Below are 23,933 nucleotides of genomic sequence, written 5' to 3' on the forward strand. Positions count from 1 at the left end.
TTAAATGGGGTGGGTCTCCTTCTGCGGAAACAAGACAAATCCCTCAGCCACTGCAGGGTTAGTGCACAGGGTTAGGCCAGGTGCTCAACACTTGAACCTCCCACTTTACCGTAAAGGACTGCAGAGTCTCGAGCTCTCTAATTTTAAGAGTGAGCTTGCTCTTGTCTTTCCTCAAAATACGGTTTTCATTTTGAGATTCTAGGAGGTTGACTGAGATATGGCTGTTGGTTTTGGCCAACTGGCTGATCTCTTTCTGAAGGATGAAGTAGCTTTCGGCCAGCTTCTCCTTCTCCTTCAGGAGCTCGTCCTTCTTCAGCATCATCTCTCTGTTCTCAGCCAGGAGGTTCTTGTTGTCCTGCATCACCCTGGCCCGCTCGGCCAGGGTCACCTCGTGGTTCAGCCGCAGGTCATCCAGCATCTTGGTGAGGCAGCTGTGCAGCTCCTGCAGTTCCAGCTTGGATTTGGACAAGGCAGCAAAATCGCTCTTCAGAGTCTCTATGTTGGTGGCCAGCTGAGCCGTCTCTGCGCTCAAGAGTTCCTTCTCCTTAACAATCTCCGCCACTTTCTGCTCTGAGTTGGCCTTGTCTTGGATTAGCACAAAGTTCTCGGACTGGAGCTCCTTGCTGCACACCCTCAGCTCCCCCACCTCCTGCTCCAGGAGCACCACTCTCCCGTGGAGTTTGTTGTTTTCATACAAGGATGACTCTTTGTCCTGGGTCCTGGCTTCTTTCTCCAGGATTAGGGACTGCTGCATCATGTGGATCTTCTCATTTAACTTCTGACACTCTTCTTGCAGGTTCAACCCATCCTTCAGCAAGATGTTCTTTTCGGAACAGCAAGCCTTGAGTTCAGCGTTCAAACTCTCCTTTGCTTGCAGTACGTTCGCGTGTTCTTTTTCTAGAGTCTTTTTGGCATTTTGAGCCTCTTTCAGCATCAAAGCGAGATCACACTTGGTGGCTGCGAGTTCTTGGTTTTCCTTTTTTCTCTCTTGAAGCTCTTTCTTCAGAGCATCAAGATTACCAAGCAGTTTCATCTTCTCGTGCACAACGATTCTTCTGTTTGCAGACTCTTGATCGTATTTCTTTTTAAGGTCTTCTATGGCTTTGATGGAATTCTCCCTTTCTGCAAGTAAATCTGTATTTTGCATTTCCAGTACAGATTTTTCTTTCAAGAGACTATCCTGCTGCTTTTTGAGCTTAGTGATTTTCTGACAAACCATCTCCTTCTCAGAAGTTAGGTAAGTGATCTTCTCGTTCAGGTTCATCTCGATGTGGGCAGCCTCTTCCGAGCATTTGTTGAGTTTTTCAGTGATGAGCCTATTTTCATTTAGAAGTTCTTCTTTTTTGGCCAAGAGCCTTCTCTCAGACGAGGCCAAGGTTTCTCTTTCACGCAGAAGCTGGACGCGCTCGGAGTCTGTGATCTCCCGACTGGTCTTCATTTCTTCCAGCAGCTTGGTGAGGCTTGTGTTTGTGGCCTGAAGTTGCAGAGTCTCCAGCTCGGCCTCCCTCAGAGCTTTGCTGGCCTCCTGCAGCTGCGCGCGGAGCCCACTGGCTTCCGTGCTGAGCAGATGTTTGACCTGGAGGGCAGCCTCCAGGCTGGCATTCAGCTTTTCCTGATCTTGAAGCAGCATGTCCTTCTCGAACTGCAGATCTTTGCTGTTTTGGAGGAGATGGTCTCTTTCGATCTTTAAGGCTATGCACATGTTATCAAGACCTGACTGTTTCTCCAAAGCTGACTTTTTCTCAGTTGTGAGATTTTCCATCTCGTGCACCAAGCTTTTCTGATCTTTGACTAGCTCCTCATAGGAGCTCTGAAGCTTCTGAATAATTTCATCTTTATCTTCAGCCAACGCAAGGTTTTCAGTTACAAGCTTCTTGATATGATCCTCCAGGTGATCTTTTTCTTCCAGATTCTTCTTAGACTCAGCCATCAAAATATCTTGGCTGGACTGGAGTTCCTCTGTGAGTGCCTGCAAGCTTGCTTTGGAAGCCTGCAAAGACTCATTTTCCATATTTATCTTCAAGAGTTCTTCCTGTGCGTTATTGATTTCTTTAAGTAATTTCTCTCTCTCAACAGCCAAAGCTGCTTTATTGAGCTGCTCCTGCTGATAAAGCTTTTCAGCATCTTGCTTTTCTTCTAAGACTTTCTCCTTTTCTAAATTAAGAGTTTCGTTCACTGACCATAGCTTCTGTTGGTCTTCCTGAAGTAAAGTTATTTTGGCCTCCACCTCTACAAGCTTTGACAAAAGTGAGCCTTTTTCTAACTTTAAAGCATTTCCCTCCTGTGCAAGAAGCTGCTTCTCTGATTTCAGACCCCTCAGCTCTTCTGACATTAGTTCAATTTCTTTTTTGGCTGATGTTAATAAGTAAGTTAGCGACTACAGAAACAAAAGATGGAAAGAATGGAAACAAAATGAAATCAAGCAGACAAATGCAAGCCCGAATAACTTAATGTAACCTAAAGCATAAAAGTTAAAAAAATTTTTACAATAAATGTCATAGAAACTATCTGGATAACAGGGGAAAGAAACTCGATGAACAGACCCCATAAAAGGATAATGCAAAGCAAGTTTAGCTTTGCAAAGTGCTGATATATCTATTGGTTTATCTTTGAAACAACTTTTGAAGTATTCCTGATAGACACCTAGAAGATACAAACAGTAGTTTGACTTTGATGTCAGGGCATGAAATTCTTTCCTGCCATTCCAATTATCCAATTGTTTCTATTGTAGAAGGGATTCATAGAATTTTTTAAAACACAATCTAAAGAACTACAAAAAGTGAGTATACTTTAACCAAAAAAGAGGAGGAAGGGCAAGGTATTATAAACTGTTGCTTTTCAAACTAAATGCAGAACCTTACTTACTAAAGGACCTGGCCTGAGACTGATTTAGCTTCAATATTACATATAACTTAGTAAAAATACAGACTAATTTTCTAGTCTTTGGCAACCAAAATAAATGGGCTTTAAAAAAGTGTATTGGTTTATAAAGTAAATTGACCACAATGTCTCTACCAGCGCTGTCCAGAACTTTCCGCAATGATACAAATGGACTTTATCTGCGCTGTCCATTGTGGTAGCCACTAACCACACGTGCAGTGCTTGCGACTGAGAGGATGAATTTATAACTTGAACTAATTTAGATTTAAATGGCCACACGTAGCTAGTGGCTACTGTACTGGACGGCACAGCTATAGTTCATTGGCTCTTAAACTAGGGAACATGGGAGCATTGTGGGCTCCATGAATCTCCTGAGATTTCATCTAAAACTTGTTGAGTGCATATACCAGCTTTCCTGGGGAAAATATCTTAAGGTTTCATCAGATTCTCAAAAGAGTCTGTTGAGCCCCTGCTGTTGACAACATTGAGATTCACAGAAATCGGATATCCAGACAACTCTGGAGGGGGAACAATCCTGGCATTTTAACCAAATGATCCTTATAAAAACAACAACAACAACAACAAACACAATTAATGAGCCTTTACACAAACCACTAGAATGCTGTGGTTTGGTCAGGCTGCAACATTTTAAGGGAAACACTAAAAAACTAGAGTCTGTCCACATAAAGGGAACCACAAAGACAAAAACTCTGGAAATTATATCCAGTTGTTAAATGGTTCATAAACCTGGAGACACTTCACAGGGAAAAGAGAAAGCTTTGATGGACAGCATGTAGAAGAAAGAAAATTTAGGCATCCTATACATGACATGTATTACATGTCATGCTACACTTAATTTTATAAGTTTTAAATGGGCTCTGTTTCAAGTCCTATGTATGCTCTTTTCTATTTTCTGTCTACTAAACTCATATATATATATATATATATATATATATATAAACATTTCTCTGACACATTAAAAATAATTAAAGACAAGTATTTGCTTTTCTTTGAGCAATTTAGATGGGAGTAGGAGGGTTGAACTTCATTACGTTACCAGAGTCAAAAAACATATTGGGACACTGATACGATCCTGACACCATACAATGAAAATCAGTGTATCAAGTTCTACTCTACTTAGCAGTAGGATGTTTTCTCACAGCCCTTAAATCCAGCTTCCTTGTTGATGAGCTCGTAGTGCCTTCCTGGGGACATGCGAGAGCCCTCTCTAGAGCTCTCCCTTCTACTTTATCCTCTAAGAGCTCTGTTCCTCCAACCAGGCTCCATCCCCTGCCCACCTGCCTCACGTGGCCTCTGCCTCTTGCTTCTCTGCAAGAGGTCTCTCCTAACCCTGGTGCAAGGTGGCAGCAAGATGGCCAAGATTAGAGGAACATGCTTTCCCGCAACAAAGAGTCAGGCAACAGCAGACTCTTCGTGACAGCTGGGGAGCAAGCCGCGTAGGGGGTGGTGGCCACACAGTACATTCTGGGGAAAGACCTGTAGCCATCACCCTCCCTGAGAAGGAACAGCGGCTGGTACAAAGCACTTGAAGATTCAGGACATGTAATTCGCCCTCCTGCCACGCACTCTGAGGGCCGACACTGGTAACGGCCACTGAACCCATCCCACGTGCTGCTGCTTTCTAAGCCCCCTTGCAGCCTTGAGGCGGAACGCAAGCAAACTGTAATTCGACCACACGATTCTCGCCACCACGTACTCTGGCTTTGTCGGTTTGCCTTCTCAGCTCCTCCATCTCCTGCAGCAAGTCACTGTTCTCCTTTTGTGCAGCCTTCAGCCGCTCCCCTGTGTCCAACAGCATCTTCTGGAGGTTCTGCAGCACTTCTTCATGCTTGGCCTGTGTCTCAGAACTGGCTTCTTCATACCTGGCTTCCAGCTCTTGACACTCGTTGTGGCTCATTTGCATTTTCTTTTCCTGCAGACACCCCGAGTCAGGAGTGAGTCACTTGCCCATGTCTGTTCTGCCCCTCAACCTCCCCTGCCAGCCAACAGTCCCACTGATTCTCTCCTTACCAGGTCTGACAATTTTTTCAGCAGTTCTTTCTTTTCTTCCTCATGCTTTTTAGCTGCTTCTTGCTGGCTCTGTTCAGCTTTGAGAGTTACTTCCCCAATACTTTTCTGCAGAAGACTTGCATTTTCATTAGCCTTGGTAAGTTTTAGCTGTAATTCTTCTACATTTCTAGAACAAGTTTCAATATAAGGCGTCAGATTTTTCAAAAGAGTACTTTAAATTCTAGAGTTGTACTTTAAAATATTAATAATAATTGTCTTAATGATTATAAATGTTATGAGCAATTAATAACATCTGAAATAAGCAAAAAACAAAAACAAAAACAAAAACTGACTTGTCCTGAAGAATAATTTTAACAATTGTGATGGTTACAAATACCTTAGAGTAACTACTCCTCTGTGAACATTTATTATTTTATGTCAGTAGATCAATAAGGAAAAATGAGTGAAAAGTAAGCACATTAGAGGAGGTAAGTATTTCAAGGTTTCCAAATTTTAGCAGACTAGATAATCAAAGACTCATTTTGGGGTCGCTTGAGAACAGAAGATACGAAAATAACAATAATGTGACGTTCTAGCTCAAAGAGAACCACGTGGTCCCACAAAGATGTACGAGGGCCATCAACCTGGAGAAAAGGCTGGCTCATGGACCGGAGAACAGGAAGGAAACTTGGACGGTGCCTCTGGATAAGCACCGACAGAAATGCAACTTCTCCAAGGCTCTGTGCCACAACCGCCGGGGCAGCTGTGCCCACCTCACAGCAGGTCTGCCACAGTCGGCCAACCAAGGCCCATCTGCCCGTCACCCACCAACGCTGAGCCGTGCGTGAGTGCACGGCTGGACGTAAACTAACTCTGCCAAGTATTAATGCTTTCAGAATCAGAAGTCTACCGGGGCTAATATGTCCTCTAAAAGTTTTTGCCTTATAAAATAAACATTTGATTTTTATAGGGCAGCCATTAAAAGAAAAAAAAAAATCAAAGCAACGAGAGCCTCAGAATAAAGACGAGAAGAGAGATTACGATAAAAGAAGCTTTAGCGCTGAGGAAGTAGGGTGTAGTGATGAAGAGCAGCAAGGGCTCTGGGACCAGACCACCTAGATCCGAAACCTCAGGCAAGTTACTTAACCTCCTTAAGCCTCAATTTCCTTTTCTTTAAAATAGGAACAATAATACACTCACCTCAGAGGATTATTAATTAGGAGAACTAGAAAATATACTCTACACAAAGCTGTTAGCATAGCGTGTGGCACATGATCAGCCCTTCACACGTGTTATCTATCATCCCACTGAAATAGGTTAAAAATATATATATATATTTTTTCTCTTCTCTAGTTGAGGCGCAAGAGCTCAGTAGTTGTGGTGCGTGGGCTTAGTTGCCCCATGGCATGTGGGATCCTAGTTCCCTAACCAGGGTTCGAACCCGCATCCCCTGCATTGTAAGGCAGATTCTTTGCCACTGGACCACCAGGGAAGTCCCTAAAAATATTTTTAACTGCCAGTAAAAGATGTTATTGCCGTTGGTAAACTACTACCTTTTCTTTACAAGTCACCAGAAAGTCTGCAATACACTGTGATAACAGAGAAAGAATGAGATTCAGGCAACTTTAAAACCTAATAGTCCTTAAGATTTCAGCTCCCCTCCCACCCAGACCTTGCTTGAGGGCCTAACCCAAAGCAGGCGCTCTTATTAATACTCATACATACCTTTCTTTCAGACGTAATTCATCATTCATTTTTGTCAGCTGAGAAGAACTATCTCCTGACATTTTCATTATTACTGCAATGTCGTTTTCCAGTTTTTCCTTCGCCTTTATCAACTGTTCTTCCCTTTCCTCTCTCTCTCTAAATTTTGCCTCCATATCTGAATATATATAGAAAAAAATAGCACTGTTGTGTTATAATCAACAAAAATGTATTAACTACACCCTGTATGCCAAGCCTTGCTCTGGGAATATGTGCATATAGCAATCCCTGCTCTCAGGAAAATTACATTCTAGCAAAGAAGACAGACAATAAACAAGATAAATAAAGAGAATAAATAGTACAATAGATAGTGGTAAGTGCTAAGAGGGAAAAAAAATACAAGCAGAGAAAGGAGTCGGGGAGGTTAAAATCTTAGAGAGAGCCTCTCTGAGACGGTGACATTTAAGTAAAACCCTGAGGGAAGTGAGGGAAGAAGAATGCAGGCAGAGGGGAAAGCAAGTGCAAAGGCCCCGAGGCAGGAACATGCTTGACAATCAAGTATCACCAAGGAGGCCAATATGGTTGCAGTGGAAGGAACAAGGGGAAGAATAGTACAGGATGAAATCATAGAGATAAGAGGACCTGATGACAGTAAGGACCACAGCTTTTACTGTGAGTGAGATGGGAGCCACTGGGCCATTCTGACCAGAGAAGTGACATGATCTGACTTGATGTTGAAAGGATCCCCCTGGCTGCTGGGCTGAGAACAGACTGAAGGGGTCAGAGCAGAAGCAGGCAGCCCAGGTGGGCAGCTGTTACTACAGCTTCGATTAAAGATGCTGGTTGACTTGGATCAAGGATAGCAGGGGGAGTAGTGAGATGGGGTGGATTCTGACTTGTTTGAAAACAAGGCAGAGAGAATTCGCTAAGGTTTACAGACCTCAAACAAGTATTTTATCACAATATAACACGAGTGAAGAATTTATGCCTGAATAGTAGATATGCTGTAACAACACACTAAAATTATCTCAAATCCTAGGAAGCCTACTACATTTAATGTGTAGAGACGTCTTCTTACCTGTTAAATTTTCTCTCAACTTCTCCAATTCAGAAGACAGCACATTAAACTGTTCCTCTTTTTGGTGTAATTTATTTACAGTTTCTATTTGGGATGAAGTTAAAAGTTTAATACATTTCATAGTTAATAAGCCATCTAAAGCCTGACTGTCTTAAAACCAAATCAAATCAAAAGCTTGAGATTTGGGATCACGGGAATACTAAAGAGTCCCATTACAAATCAAACCACTGAATAACGAACCTAAAGAAACAAGCAAGCAACTCTTTCTTGTCTCCCCAAATCTGTAGATTAGGCAGGCACCAGGCATCCCTTTTCCAGGCATCTCTTTCCTCCTTCCACTTAAAACTCAATAAAGCTATCAATGACTGAAGCTTAAGTAAGACAACACTTTTCCCAAGTACACCTACATTTTAATATGGAGCAAGCTTTAAGTCAAAAAGAAGAAAGAATGAATGGGAGCTTGAGGCTTCAGGAAGCCAAGGGAACCCAGTATTACTGTGCGCTGCAGGAACTTCCAGGGTGGTGAAATTAGGCTACAGGCAGCATCTATTTTTATGCACCAAAGGCCAGCTCCAGCTTGAGAACAAGAGAGCTGCTCATACTCTGCTAAGACATACCTTGCATACTTCTCTGAACAGAGACTGCCTGCTCTGAAGCATCAGCAAAATTTTCTTTCTAAAGAAAAAGAAGTGGACGTTCAGAATAGAAAGATTTCAGATTATAAAAATAAAAAGTTTCTATGACTACAACATTATCTATTTTTTGTTGCTAGTTTTGTTTCATTAAAGCTAACTTACGCTTAAAACATGTAGGCATCAATTACTACCATATGCATACTGTGCACGTGTACACACGAGTGAGGTTTGCATGTGTGCTGCATGCGCGGGTATGCACATATGTCTGTACACGTGTGGATGTGCACACTTATGTCAGTATATGCATGTGTGGATACACATGTGGTGCCACACGTATGCCTTTTCTTCATGTTGCTACCCTCAAGTAGCAGAACCTCTCTTCAGAAATCTGCCTGAGACAGTGAACAGAGTTCCGAAATTTGTTTTTTTTTAATATTTCTTTTTTTCATTGAAGTATAATTGGTTTACAATTATACTACAATTGGGTTAGTTTCAGGTGTACAGCAAAGTGATTCAGTTATACATATATATTTTTTCAACTTCTTTTCCCTAATAAGTTATTACAAAATATTGAGTATAGTTCCCTGTGCTACACAGTAGGTCCTTGTTGGTTATCTATTTTGTACATAGCAGTGTGTATACGTTAAACCCAAACTCCTAATTTATCCCTCCCCCCAGCCCTTCCCCTTTGGTAACCATAGTTTGTTTTCTATGTCTGTGGGTCTGAGTTCTGAAATGTTTTACATCTAAGAATAGTCAGAACCTAGTATCTTAAAACCAGATCTGTGTCAGCTACCTTAAACCAAAAAGTCCATCGCTCACTCACTATCTTTTCTAAACATGACAGGAGGGCAAGATAAAACCACTCTCCTGATTTTCCTGAGGCGAACTTTGAGCTAGATACACCAAGTGAATTTTTAAATGAGTCTTTCTAATTAATTAATATTTTAGTTTGAAAATGGGCTCACAAGCCACAAGTCCATCAAAGCCCACAAGCTGTCCACCTGTGTTACTCCCAAAGCCAGACCTCAGGTGGCATGTTTTCAGAGGACGTAGAGGAATACTCTTACTTAAAAAAATAGTAAGGCATCCTGAAAGTTTGGGGAGGAGGGCAGAGAAATGACATGAAACTCAAAACACATTTTCTTAAAGGACACCATATTGAAAAATGGTAATTTCCAGGTCAACTTTTCTCAATATGTAGCTGAAATACGCTGTATCATAACTGTCTGATAGAACTCTCTACAATGAAACTGTGCTGTTCAATTGGCAGCCACTGGCCACGTGTGGCTTCTAAGCACTTAAAACATGGCTAGTGCAACTGAGGAACTGAATTTTATATTTTATTTAATTTTAATTAATTTAAATTTATAGAGCCATATATATAGACAGTAGCTACCATAATGAAGAGAGCGGCTATATAGTTAACATTTTAAAAGTAGAAATATGTAATATTGGCATTTAAATAAGAAAAAAAAAATCACTTTTTTTTTTTTTTTGGCCGTGTGTCATGTGGGATCCTAGCTTCACAACCAGGGATCAAACCCGTGTCCCCGAATTAGAAGCATGGAGTCTCAACTACTGGACCCCCAGGGAAGTCCAAAAATCAAACACTTTTATTCACCACTGGTATTAGCAGAGAAGTGTAAAACGTGGAGAACAGGAAGGTGCATGTAAGACCCAAGACAACTGACCCTTCATAGCTAATGTTTCTCTTATCAAGTTTTCTCCATGAGCCTACGCCTCTCCTTTCCCATGACGTGTGGGTATCACTGGCACCTGCCCGTGGTTATCAGCCTTGACTAAGCTTGTGTTTTTGATGTAGGAGGCAAGGCAGAAGGGAGAACAGTTGAGAAAGACAAAAAATGTCCTACAACCTGGGATTAAGCTAAGAGGATATATATGAAAGGAAAAGTAATTTCCTGAGGAGGAATAAACTGAGCTGTAAGAGAGAATTCTGTGAACTCATTAATTAGACAGCACCCTGCCTTGCTAACAGAGGGTGCCGATGGTCCAGGAGAGCTTGCTGGCTTGCTGTCACAGGGCAGGTAGGACAAGGCATAGGGCAAGACCTCACTATGTATGAAACCTAATGTGCTGGGTATATAACTTGAAAGGTTCCTGTGTTTGGTGAAACTAAGTAGTCAATAACATGCCAAAGCAATGCATTACCAGAGGCAAAGGACAGATTAAAAAAAAAAAAAAGTAATACTTACCTTTATTGCTTGTTTGGGTTTGATCCAATTCCTCTCAAGTTATTCATCAACCAATCAATACTTTGCAAGAGAAAGGAAATAGGTGCAATACGTCTTTCTTTATAGAAGTTTTTGTTTTTTAAACAGGAACAATTTGAATGGCCAGAAACCCTGAGATTCAGATTCCCAACAGGTACTTACCAAAATCTGAAGTTCTTTTTCCAAAGCCTCTTTCACTTGACTGACTTCACTCAAGTTTTCCTGAAGTTTATTAAGCATTAGCTCTTTTCCCTGCAGCTCTTTGGTGATGCTACTAGCCTAACATACAGAGTTACATGGTACAGAAACCAGTGAACAAAAGGAAACAAAAAAGAATGAGAAAGAAAACATAAAACAAATATAAAAAAATGTATGAGATACAAACATAACCAAACAAAACTGAAAGGAATAAAGGCATGGGTAAAAAGTCGTTTTGGTGTTTTTTTGGTTTTTTGTCTTTAATTCTAAGAAGCCAATGACTTTTCATACAATCAGTTCTTGATAAGATTGTCCAATGGCTAATTTTAAATAATCAAAAGAGTATTTTTCTATACCTGAATTTGGACTGTCAGCATGCTCTAAAGCAGAAAGTACAGATGCTTACTTTCTAAATGAGACAGTTGAGCAATGTCATCTTCTGGACTTTAGAAAACCTTAAGACAGGAATGGTGGATTCATGCGGACTGTGTTTCATTTTCTGTATTTTTGTACACGCTTAAAGTATTTCAACATTTAAAATAAAAAATAAAATTTTAAAAATGTACTACACAACAGTCGTTAGAAATTGGCTTTCATTAAATCTTAATGTAAAAAAAGTAGAGCAACACATTAGCTGCATATTCCATATTAATTTAATTTTTGTGTTTTGATTGGTATTTCAGAACCAAGTGAGGAGATTTGAGAAAAATTTCCTATGACTGTCATCTTCAACTAATGTTACTTAGCAATTTTTGCCGTTTGTCTGTCTTCACCTCTCCCCATTTAACCATCACAACCCTTCCTTCTTTGCCAATAGAGCAGCTTCTCCCGCAAAAAGCTCAGAACATTCAGCAGCAATACCAGCGCCTCCTCTAGTGGCAGGAGGACTGGGAAAAAGGGTTCCTTCCTTGAACAATCCTTAAAAATGAAGATGACATTCAGCAAGGCTAGTTAGTAAGAAAGGTAGCCAGCGAATGTCTCACATCATTTCCTATGCCTTGATCAAAAGCACACTTGTCCAGTCTTTCCTCAAGAAACCAGGGACTAGATCACGTTCTCATCGTGACACAGAAAAAACTCCAATGAGACATAAGTAGCAACGCAAAGGGCTCCAGGCTCTTCACCTTCATTTTGCTGTGAACGTTATTCATCATAGCATGTTAATTCGCACCAGTCAAGTGCTCTCGGAGTTCACATTCTGTTTCACATGTAACCTTACAGACAAGGCAGTTATGTAGGTGGGAAAGGAGGAGATGATCTTACAAGTTTCTATCTTATTCTTTCAATTCATTCACCTCAATGCCATCATTTTTGGGGAGTTCTCTATTTTAAAAAGTTTATAGACTGGAACCAAGCTTAAACAGGAGATCACAGCAAGCCCAGAGATAAAGTAATAAAGTATTCAGATACTAGGAAACCAGGATCAATCCACATAGTTGAGCCATTATTTTCTCTAATCTCCTCAGATGAAACCATACTCAAAATACTCAGAAGATACTATACTCAACTGGGAAATTCGTTAGCACCAGTTTTAACTAAGTCAAGAATCTGGAGGATGAATTACCGCAACTGAAAAATAAGATACAATGCAAAATAAGAACAAGAAATGGAAAAGAAAAAGATGGAGGATGTTGATACAAACCTTGCCACTTTCAGCATTCTTTTCGATCTCTAAATTTTTAATCTGTTTCTCAGCTGCCTCAAGCTGCTGTCTAAGGTTCTCGATTTCCGATTTACCTTCGGAACTGGCTTTCCGAAGAGCATCAAGATCCAAGAGCTTGTCTTCGGCAGCCTTGAGCTGTGATGTAAAATTATCAATAACCTTGGTTTGTTCATTGCATTTGGCTTGTAGTACCTCTAGCTCCTTTACCTTTAGCTCAGCTTCCTGCAATTTGTTTAAGGTGTCCTCCATTTCTACTAGATGCTGGTCTTCCGCTTTGTCCAGCTTCGACTTGATGGCTTCCAGACTGTTCTCTTTCTCTTTCATGACTTTCATCAGTTTAGCCCTCAGGGCTTCAAGCTCTTTAGTGTGAGCAGACCTTTCCAAGTCTTGTTTATTCTGCAAATTTTCTATTTCGTGCTGGTAATCTAGTCTCATTTTCTCTATTTGCGTTTTTAACTCGGCAAATTCTGCCGTCTCCGTGCCGACCCCCTTGCTGAAGGACACCTTCAGCTCCTCCATCGCCTGCTGGTGGGATGCGATGGCGGTCTCCAGCCTGGACTTCCACAGAGCTATCACGTCCGAATTCTCCTTGTTGGCGTGATCAAGCTTGCTTTTCAGTGACTCGTTCTCTTTGGAAAGCTTCTCTGTGGTGGCCTGAAGAGCCTTTATCTCCTTCTGATGCGTTTCTTCCCGGGCTCCAAAATGCTCCTTCAGAGAAGTGATTTCTTTCTGATGGTCAGTATGGGTGGCTTCTAACTTTTCTTGCAAAGCGCTTATCTCTTGTAAAAGGGAGAGTGACATGTCAACATCCCCAGCAGGCTTACTGGACTCCAGCCTCCTTCGCAGCTCAGCTACTTCCTGTATTCTGAACGCTAGGTCTTTTTCTAGTTCCATTATGCGGGACTTTTCTGACACTGTGGCCACCTAGTATCAGCAAAGAAAGAGAGATCATTTAAATAACAAATCACTGATGATTTTCTTTAACCTTGAAGATCTTTAGTAACTACCCCAGCTCAGGCAGCAGTCAAGCCACCAAGAATGGCTATGTGTTAATCTAGTTGTCATAATGGCTTAAGCCCAGTTCCGGGAGCTCCAAATCAAATTTATAGTCTTCGGCAAACTTTTCACCATTTTGAGATGCTAAAGGAAAATAAAATTGAGTTTAACTCACCCCCAAAGTATTTCTTTTCCCTTTAAAGAACCTTAATCAGGAAAGTACCCATTAACTGTAGTAAGTTAATAGAAACAGTACCTTTCAAGGTTCTCTTACATCTGCCTTCTGGAAGAAGAATCTTTATTTTGCCTACTTCAACCAAGGTGTATGAACGTTTGTCTATCTGATGGAAGTGACTTTACAGAAGTGTGCTGTCCCGTACAGCAGCCACTAGCCACACGTGGCTACTCAGCACTTTAAACGTGGCTCCAAGTGTCAAATATACATCAAATAATGAAGACTTGGGAAAAACAGAACACATCTTGTTAATAATTTCTTTCTCTCTCTTTTTTTTTTTTTTGGCCACACCACGTGCCTTATGGGATTTTAGTTTCCTGACCAGGGATCAAACCTGGGCCCTTAGCAGTGAGAGCACGGAGTCTTAACCACTGGACTGCCAGGGAATTCCCAATAATTTCTTATATTGATTACATGATGAAGTGATAATAGTTTGGATATATTTGTTTAAATAAATAAAGTATATGATTAAATTAATTTCACCTGCTCCTTTTTATGTATTAAAAAAGTATGTTAATGTGGGTACCAGAAAATTTTTAATTATATATATGTGGCTCATGTCATAAATCTGTTGGATAGCACTGGTGTTAAAGGTGTAAAAATATCTATGAAATGTTTCAGTGAATACCACGACAACTGTAGAATAAAAGCCTCAAGTGGATAAAGAAGAACTAATTTACTAACCTTTTTTTAAAAAGGACAAAGAAAGAATGATTACTTACCTGCAATGATACATAAGAATCTTATACAGAGTCCCTCCCCCTTTTAGATTTTATAAATCCTTCACCATCTTGACGTACATGTCTCGCTCCCCTAACCCAGTGGTTCTCCGACCTTAGTGTGCGTGTGAGTTGCCTGGGACGTGTGTCTACGGTGCAGGCCCAGTTCCTCCCACGTGTGCTGATTCTACCTGAGCTCTGGGACAGAACCCGGGAATATGCTGCTATTTAAACTCATACCCCCAGGACGAGGAAAAACACTTTCCTAACCTGCGTCCTTTTGTTCTTAGGAAGTTATTTCCCTCTGCTGTTACGCAGCAAGTTTAGTACACAAAATATGTGGGAAATGGTAGCTTTGGGCATAAAAACTAATTATGGGACTAACCTGGGAAATAGAAGGGAACTTGAATGATTTAAAGACATCAGTGAATCCCAAATTTCATGGATCAAAAGTCCTCCGGAGTGAAGGCTCTGCTCCCTCACTGCCTTTATCGGGACAGAAGGTAACGGGCGTGTTTTTCCTTCAGCCCCTCTGTCCACCTACAGGCTGTGACATGGATGAAGACTAAAGTGTCCACCAAGAACAAGAAAATAAAGCACTTGGGGCTCCAAAACTGCATGATCAAATCATTAAGTATTTCAGAGCTGGCTATAACTGTTGTGTTTCAGGGTTACAGGTGCTTCAAAGACGTTAATTCATTTACATAGTTTTTTCTGGGGTGGAGGTGGGGAGTCCACAGATAAGGTGCATTATTAAACCCCACCGCTACAAGGTTCATAACGTAAATAAATTGAAACCAATAGGGCACTAATTCTTAATCAGTCACAACAAAACCGTCAAACTGAGGAAATGCCAAGTAAAAAATAAGGGAAAATAATAAATAGTGTGGTTATGCAGCATTTTCACAGCACTTCCATCTTTTAACTTTATTTCCCAAAATCTGCCCTCAGGCAAAACTATCTATGTGTCTGCCTTTCCCACCATAAAAGTCAGGTATCATTTCTTATTCTTGCTAATGTTTCTACAGCGCCAAGCACACTGTTTATAAACTGGGCTTACTGGCTTAGAGGAATTCTAAAGCGCTTCCCAAAAAGGAATGCAGGTGATGGGAAACTTAGATGGGTCAGTGGTTCGTTGCACACTTGGCAAACCAAGAGTGAGGATCGACAGGAGACAAGGCTTGTTACAGGAAGATGACAGCTTGCTTGAATCTGAAATACTTAAATAAACCATGCTGTGAACGGATGCCTTCTTTTCCACAGAAAAAAAAACAAAAACAAAAAAAATCAAAATTGTTTGCTGACAAAGCTGTAAGGGAGATTTGTTCAGAAGTAAAAAAAATACATCCTTACTTCAATAGCCAGCCACACCACGGGAGCTCAGTCTTACTGTTAGTCCCTTGTATTTCCCAGATCAAGTCTTTGGCTCTCGGGTAACAAAGAAACGGCACCAAACTACCAGGATTTTTTTTCTTACCAAATACACAGACGATATCTTTAGTTTTGAGGCCGACTGAGAACATTTTCTTTCTCTTAAAAAATACAAACTCATGACTTAGAGAAGAAAAATTACTCGATTTTCTAGATTTTTTAGATCAATGATTTCTCAAGAAGAGAAATTTCTACAAATACTAATAATTCAAAAGGAAAAAAATCAGGATACCAAATTTGATCAGAGACAGAATAATTTTTGAAATTTTAAAATTAAGGATCTGGGTGATTTAGCTATTAACAGTCAAATTCATGATTTAAAAGGTATATAATACATACATGTTTTCTTATATGTGACTCAGATTAGTTCTTAAATCTTTTACCACAAAACTACTTCCATAATAGACAGACTCCATCCTGTAGTGGTTAAGAGCACAGACTCTGGGGTCAAATGGCCCAAATACAAATCCTGGCCCCACTATCTCTATTAGCTGTGTGACCTTGGACATATTATTTAACCTCTCCGTGCCTCGGTTTCCTCATCTGTAAAATGGGGACAATACTACTACTTCTCCCCTGGGGTTGTGGTGAGACTGAATAAGTTAATACTTGTAAAGTGCTTGCAATAGTGTCTGGCATAAAGTAAGCACTATATGGGTGCTTAAATACATAAATAAGTGAAAACATGACTAATGCACTGGCTCTGAGGGTCAAACGCAGTGAGCTGGGGGTTGTAAGAAGCCATTCTGTTCCCAACACACTTTTTCCTCCTGACCCCTGAGATTCTAACCTACTGGGTAACAGAAATGCAAAGAGATCAGGTGCGAAGAAAAAAAGACAGCTGGGGTGAAAGTCCCTAACTCTCATTCAAAAAGAGCCAATGTTTCAATTCCCTTTGCCTAAGAGGCCAGGGAAGAAGGCAGGAAAAGAGAGCTAAAGTGAAACAACAAAAAATTATTTAGAAAACCCACTAGGAATATGAGAACAAGAGGACAACTGACTGCCGGTGCAAACTGGAGAAAGGTATTTCCCGGTATGAATACAAAGAACCTCAAATGCAGCTGTGGACGTCCATGCAGTCTACACGGTCGCAGAGTTTCGGATCTTGATGTTGGTTGAGTTAACCAAAGGGGAATGAATCTTCACCTTGGACAGAAGGTTCCACATAAAACACCTGTGCCCACCCGTCAGCCTACACTCACGAGCACCCGGGCGGCGCCAAGGCCAAACTCGAGTCGAACCACTGGGTCAAGGCTTGGGCCCACTGCAGGGCCGGTCACCCGCGGTGTCCACCGTTCGCAAACATGGGTCTGCTTCATTAAATAGTGAAAGCCATTACCCTAGTGTCTTCTAACTCCCTCTGGAGTTTGCCAGCTTTGGTCTTTTCATAGAGCAGGCTCTGTTCAAGCTCCTTAATGCGGGCGTGCTCCAGTTTGGTCTGCGTCTGTCAGCAAAAAGGAAGAGGAAGAAACACAACAGTGCCACCGTGACATGCCAGCGCAGGAGGAGAGGGCGCGGCATGCAGGCTGAGCCGGCAGTACCTTCCGCCGGAGGATGAACAGAAAGGGTGATGGAGCGGGGGATGAGGGCGGACTGAGGTGAAGAGGCTGGGGGGTGAGGATGAACACTATGGCCGAGAGGATGAGGTGGGCAGGGGACACGAGCTAGTCTACTGAGAAAGAAAAAATGGAAAACGCATGAGGCAAGGTGAAAAGTGTCAGAGGCATGCAGCCAAATATAAGTTATATTGATAAGTGAAGTTTATCAGCACACATTAGAATAGTTAATATTCCTCTAATCTATCATGTTCCCTCCTCCCCACAACAGCAACTTGACATTAATGTGTATGTAACTGACTCAGTGACTTAAAAAGTAAATTGACCCTCAAAATGATCATTATCACCCAAATATGGAAAAGAGAACGTCATAAGTCTGTAGGTGTTCAGTTAGTCCCTACAGCAGATCTTTGCACTTTGGCGTAAAATTTGACGTGAGCAAGGGTCAAGTATTAAACCTAACGAAGGAAATCTAGGACCTAGAGCTAAGGAAATCACACCAGGGGCCTTTTGCTGAGATGAGTGAGAAGGGTCTGAGATTCTTAGCAACATTCCCAAATATGACAGGCGAGGAGCCACTAAAGCTCTCATTTCCTTCCAAGGGTGGACTTTCCAAAGACTGTTGCCAGAAAACAAAAGGTGGGGGGGATCTGATTTAAAAGAGAAAATTTGGTAATAATTATGCTTGAGGGCCTCCATCCCTGAGGTTCAAAGCAGGAGAAAAGTTGAACCGCAACTGGTAAGGGGCTCATAATCTTGATCCTAAGACAATTCATTCTTCTCAGTTCAGAGGTAAGAAATGGTGACTCAACAGAAAGGCATGAGTTTCAACTCCACGCAAAAAGAGCCGGTAAGGTCTTCACATGTTTCAAAACCTCAGACTCCCCATCATCACTTACTTACATGGAAGCTGATGGAGAAGCCAGAGGCCGACCTCTTTCTAACAGGCTTAAGTGCATCAGAATCTTAATCAATTTGAAATAACCTAGGTCAGTCCGAATGGACCTCTTTCCCCACTCACCTCTCCCACCCAAGAGGTTATCAACATAATCAACTGATAAAACCTGTTGACAGAGCTGCTCCCAGCAGCTTCTAGTTATTTTGTGGTTCCAACTGGTCGGATCTATCAGTCTGGACAATTAAGGGCAACAAGGAAATGACAACAAACTCTAAAGTGACAGAAAGGAGTGCAAAGCTTAAGCACGAGGTGGAATGTTTTACATTATAAACATCTTTGCTCACTCCAGTGGTACTCTGGGGATTTCAGTGCATTCAAGAGGTCAGTTTGCTTGTGAATCAGGTATAAAAAAACCATCATAGAATATTTAAAAAGTAAATAAAAATTTTTTTGTAAAAATTCTTCACCTGCTTCAGCTCTTTACATTCAACAAAAATAATGAAATAAAATTCAAAACCTAATTGTCTGGGTAGTCCCCTTCATCCATATGTACCTTAGACAGAGGTTGTTCAATTTACCTGCTTTTACAAGAAAAGAATCTAATCCAGATCTACACAGTTGGGGTCACAGCCTCAAGAACAGAAATCCAAAATTAACAGGAAGAAGCCAAAGGCAACAGAACCTTTCTTCCCTTGACACTGAGTTCAGTGTCCTCTGGGTGAAAGGTCACTACTTCCAGATAAAAAGCAAATACCCACTGAATGTGATCTTCTCCCCATTCCGAGATCCTCCAGGTGCCTCCTGACTGGTGAGAGTGCACACGAATGATCTGGGCTCTACAGCTGTACTTGGTCAACTACCAGCAAGGAAGCTAGCGATCCGCTTCCCTTCCACGGTATGTGGTAAAAACGTTATGTTGAACAGAACAACCCTCCCATTAAAATGATTCCTTTCTTAGAATAGCACAGAGTATCCCAAGAGGAGAGCCCTGGGGCAGGGGATTGAGAGGGAAAGCCAAGGCTCCGCGAGAAGCGCACAGGAGAGGCGGGAGGGAGTCCCATGCAGACTGGCTCCGGAGGTAGCAGGAGCCTGTTTTGGAAGCAGAGAAGAGACCCAGATCACTGAAGGAGCTTCACAAAAAGGAGACCTTCAGAACGGAGGCTTTTTAAAAAGTTCAGTCTCGAGTTGTCTAGTTCAGCTGCCGGGAGGTGGTGGGAAGAAAAATTCTTTGTTTTAATCTTGTTCTCTTGTGGTGGTACCTCAAAGGAAGAAGTTTTTAGGTTTTTTTCAATTGGCATCTCAGCTGGCAGGGTACGCCGAGAAGCCGTGCTTCTGAGGCCACTCTGGTACGATCTGAATTGGGTGTTTGATCCTAAACAGAGGGAGGAAGGAAAAAAAATACACCTCCGTGCCTAGTGGCACTGCTACTAGAAAAATCTCGCTTCAAAATTAATAAATTTAAAATACACAACGTCTTCACTGAAGAATGCTTGCCTCTAGCCTCAAACTAGGGAAAACACTGCCCCAACAAACTGAAGTTTGAATTTCTCGTCAGCTGCACTGGCAGCCATTGGCCAGCAGTGGGCGCTCACACAAAAGGCAATCAGTCTGGGACTCGATTCCTTTATTTTCATGGGAATAAATTAAACTTGGGGAAACTTTCCCCCAAAATTTCTGTAACAACTTCATCTAATATGTTTTATGTTTCAGTCAGGTATCATCTATTTTGGAATAATTCTATTAAAACTAGAAGGCATTATGAATTACGGGAAGAAGGCCGGGCCCCATACAAAATTCTTTTCTTTCTTTTTGCCGAAATTCTTTATAGAAGAAACGTGTGCCTATGTGTTAAACAAATGGGTTTACAGAACTTAGTCATTACATACAATGTCTTCAGGATTCAAATGTAACTGCTTTGAAAGCCCACATGCACAGAAATATTAAGGACAATGTCTCAAGATCAGATTATGCAGTTAGTATTTGAGTATATCAATAAGCATTTTAATCTGTAATCAATCTGTGTTAACAAGGGAAATATCCACACAGTTAAGTGCCCTCTTACATTCTCAGGATCTTCAGAAATCTGGCTCTTTTGCTATCAGTAAAAAAATAAAAAAATTAACAACAAAAGAGAGATTCAACTAAAGTTTCAATATGTGTTAGGGTTTCAAAATAACTTTGATTAATTACAAGTTTACCAGACAGACTATCCTAGCCTAGTGCTGATGTAAATATTTTAACTGCCCCTCCTCAAAACATCATAGGCTGTATTTGACATGAATTAGATGATGATATGAAACTTCTAATGAGACTTTGGGGTGTTTTTAAATGGATGAGAACAACACAAAAGTCAGCTAAACGACTGTGATTCTACATGAAATGAGGGAGGAAGATACTCATCAAATTACTGATAATCCAATAAATTCTGGGTCTTATAAAACTAGAACTCAGAATATGTTTCCCTTATTCTTCATTGACTGTAAAGATACATTTATTCCCAAAGAAATCAGAGTTCTTATTTGGAAGGGCTCTTGAAATTGACGCATGGTGGGGGCAATCAATAGACTAAAATTGCAACAGTAGCAAAAATGTGTATTCTGAGAACTGCACAGACAAGTGAAACTTTTACTAAAATATTACAGATTAAAGTACAAAAAAATCTGCAAATTTGAAAATTTTTAGATTTATATTTGTCATACATCTAGCAGTGGTTTGAAAAGCATCGAAACCATTTAATTCTGGTGTCTTATTAAAAAACGAATATGAATGACTGTTAAGAGAGAGAAACTTGATGCTAAAGGTAAATCTCTGTGAATTTAAAATATGCCATGGAATAAAAGAAGTTGAAATAAAATTGTTCTTTTTCTGGTAATTACTAGAAAAAAAAATCAATTACTAGAACATACATTTATTGTCTGTAGGGTTATAGATTTATCCTGCTCAACTGAAAAGCAAAGCTGAGATTGTTCTGAACTATCATGGTGAAATAAAAAATGTTCTTTAAAATGCCATTTCTGATCATCGGAGGAATGTGTAGAGTCTCACTTAGGACACACTGCCAGATTTATGACTTGATTAACTCCAATTCAAGGTTTTGAATTCTGAAGCATGAGAAAAGGGTAGTAAAAATTTTACTCGGCCACCAGAGTTGGGACGGCACAGTGACAGGCTCGAGGGCAGCCACAGCCCACAGGCCAGAGGCCGGGGTTCTGCTGCCTGTTCTGACCACAACGATTTTATCCGTATTTCTGAATACTGTACCCATAAAGGCTTTAGAGAGGTGGTGGGGTTTTACCTCAAGGTCGCCCTTAGTAATTGATTCTTCTTCAACCCGGAACTGAAGGTCCTCAACCTTCCTGTGGAATAAAATCAAAACAAAACACCTAAGAAAGTAACTAAGAAACACCTCTGCCTTATCTCAAAATTATATATATATAATCAATGTCCTGATGAATTTAGCAGATGATGATGGAAAGAAATGCCTTAGAGACATAGAAAATAAAGAAATGCATCTTTAAGCCTCTGGTTTATAAATCTAAGAGCTCCTCTCTACTTGGGAAACTCTAAAGTTTTATCCAGGTATGGATTCCAGAAGGGATGAGGTAAGAGTTGAGAAAAAGCAACTGGTTCCCCAGGTCACAGCCACCAGAAATGGATCTAATCAAGACAAGATCAGCCTGAAAGGAAAAGGTTTGATTACCACAGAAACAGGTTTGAGAATGGAAGTCTATAATTTCTACTTTCCAATAACAGAACATAGGGGAAAGTGGCACAGAAAACAAATCTCTCTTTATACCACCCCACATCAGGCATTCTAGGGTGAGGTTAGCAGAGATGCTACCCATGCAGAGATCCCCAGGACAACACGAGTACCTGTTCCAAGAGTGGGAGAATAAGGCTGTGAATAATTTGGGAGAGAGGCAATCAAGGATCCTATTTCTTTGTTTCTAAAATGCACACTTCTTTTTCACGTTTAAAAATCTCTGATATGGCATGTGGGTTTCAATTAATGCCATCACAAATTCAATGAAATATGATACTAGGAAGATCTACAAAATCTGGGTAACACCCACATTGTGAATCTTTACAAAATTGGATGTAAGAGAAGGAAGAAAAGGAGGACAAACCTACATGCAAATAAAAAAAAAAATCTTTCAAATTCACTAGCATTTCTAACAAAATTAAGAATAAAAAAATTCTACTCGGTTAAGTCAGAAATATAATCATAGGTTAAAGCCCTCAAGCTTACTGGAGAGCTGGGGGACATTTCTACTGCCCAGAAGTCAGCAGAGCAAGAGCCGGTTTAAAAACAGAAGCAAGTGGTGCAGATGCCTTGGCCTTCAGAAGGGCCTGGAAGGGTCTGTCACTATGTCTCGCTCACTCGTAGCCATTTTTAGGATGCAAGGAGAACTTCCTGAGTACAGTGCTTCTCTCTCCAGTGGGACAGCCATTTCCCTGGTAAGGCACTGTTATTACCCCCCTGTATTCCCCAGCGCAGCAGTGCTCGTGACCATCCTAAAGACCCCTGCATGACATCGCTGCGATCAGAAATGACAGGAGATGACATTAAGTGCAACCGAGGACAAACAATGTCCCAGAGCCCAGAGACAGTCAAATCGTTTCCACGCAGACACTTTTCCCAGAGATCTTGTTCGCTCACGGCCTCAAAAGACCTTTTGTAAGAATCAAACTTGCTTTCTCTGTCTCACACAGTTTAGCACCTGATTTCATCCCGACCTGGATAATTCTCTAATTGAGAGTTTTGTTTTCCTATAAAGGTAGTGAGTTTCCTGAGGTCAGGGCCCCTCTGTCACCCCCCAGACACAATACGATTTCACTAGATATGCAGAAGGCGTTTCATAAATACCAGGTAACTGGGCCTAGAAAATCCTTTTTCCAGGAGTGGCTCTAGGTAGAAGCTGGGTTTGAATGAACTGACTCAGGCCATCCTCTAGAGGATGTTTGGCACACAGTAGGTGCTCAATAAATAGTTGTTAACTTAATCAGGGCACATTTAGCTGGTTCCAAACTTCTCAAAAAAGTCAAATCAAAGCAAACCCTCCTCACACAGCATGAGGAGTTCAAGCTCCACTGAACACACAGAGAGTCCTTTGGTTCTAAGGGTTTGACACCAACAAGATTGTTGATGGGCAAGTTCTCCCGAAGGCTGTTTAAAAGGAGAACAGTTTAGGATCACCTTCTCTCCTCTTCAAGTTGGTTGAGAAGCTCCACCTTCTCCCTGTCAGCAGCTTCCACCATTGCTCGCAGCTGGTCCATCTTGGCCTCCAATTCCAGGACATGCTGGGGAAGGCAAGGGTGTCGGTGAGTGGCCTCCTTCTGACCCAGATGCATGCCCAGGGATGCCTCCAAAGAGCTACGGCTAAGTGGTACCACTGTGGGTCGGCATTACTCAAAAAACCTTTTTGCATTAAAATGCTTTCTATGATCTCTTATGATAGGTTATTCTCAGCAGCACTCCTGGGAGGTAGATGATGAAAAACCACACCATTAAAGAAATAGGGGGCAATGTCAAAACAACGCTCATCTTTTCTGAGCTGAAACTCGTACAAAGCATAATCTACAAAACAGGAGCTGTCACCACTGGTAAGGTCCTAGTACACAAGCTCACCTGACACAGACAGGCCAAGAGACCTGGATGTAAAGACCAAAAGAGTGCAGTAGACTCGAGAAGAACA

At 41.2% G+C, this 23,933-nt stretch overlaps 1 protein-coding gene across 4 annotated transcripts in view; it reads right to left on the reverse strand.

Annotated features, from left to right (window-relative positions):
- The window catches only part of CLIP1 (CAP-Gly domain containing linker protein 1), a 125,208-nt gene that overhangs the window by 38,040 nt on the left and 63,235 nt on the right, over window positions 1–23,933 (reverse strand). The window contains exons 7-17 of one of the 4 annotated variants that reach the window (XM_061169192.1): window positions 23,435–23,538; window positions 21,533–21,593; window positions 20,300–20,332; window positions 17,123–17,227; window positions 12,382–13,326; window positions 10,704–10,820; window positions 8,290–8,347; window positions 7,673–7,756; window positions 6,616–6,772; window positions 4,912–5,077; window positions 4,598–4,813 (exon numbers count right to left, since the gene is read on the reverse strand). In XM_061169192.1, coding sequence (XP_061025175.1) covers window positions 4,598–4,813; window positions 4,912–5,077; window positions 6,616–6,772; window positions 7,673–7,756; window positions 8,290–8,347; window positions 10,704–10,820; window positions 12,382–13,326; window positions 17,123–17,227; window positions 20,300–20,332; window positions 21,533–21,593; window positions 23,435–23,538 — 2,046 coding nt within the window. Of the gene's footprint in view, window positions 1–109; window positions 2,378–4,597; window positions 4,814–4,911; window positions 5,078–6,615; window positions 6,773–7,672; window positions 7,757–8,289; window positions 8,348–10,703; window positions 10,821–12,381; window positions 13,327–17,122; window positions 17,228–20,299; window positions 20,333–21,532; window positions 21,594–23,434; window positions 23,539–23,933 lie in introns of all 4 variants that reach the window. The other 3 variants (XM_061169195.1, XM_061169193.1, XM_061169194.1) reach the window with 3 other exon arrangements.

The sequence above is a fragment of the Eubalaena glacialis genome, chromosome 15 (assembly GCF_028564815.1).
Source record: "Eubalaena glacialis isolate mEubGla1 chromosome 15, mEubGla1.1.hap2.+ XY, whole genome shotgun sequence".
Classification (NCBI taxonomy): Eukaryota; Metazoa; Chordata; class Mammalia; order Artiodactyla; family Balaenidae; genus Eubalaena; species Eubalaena glacialis.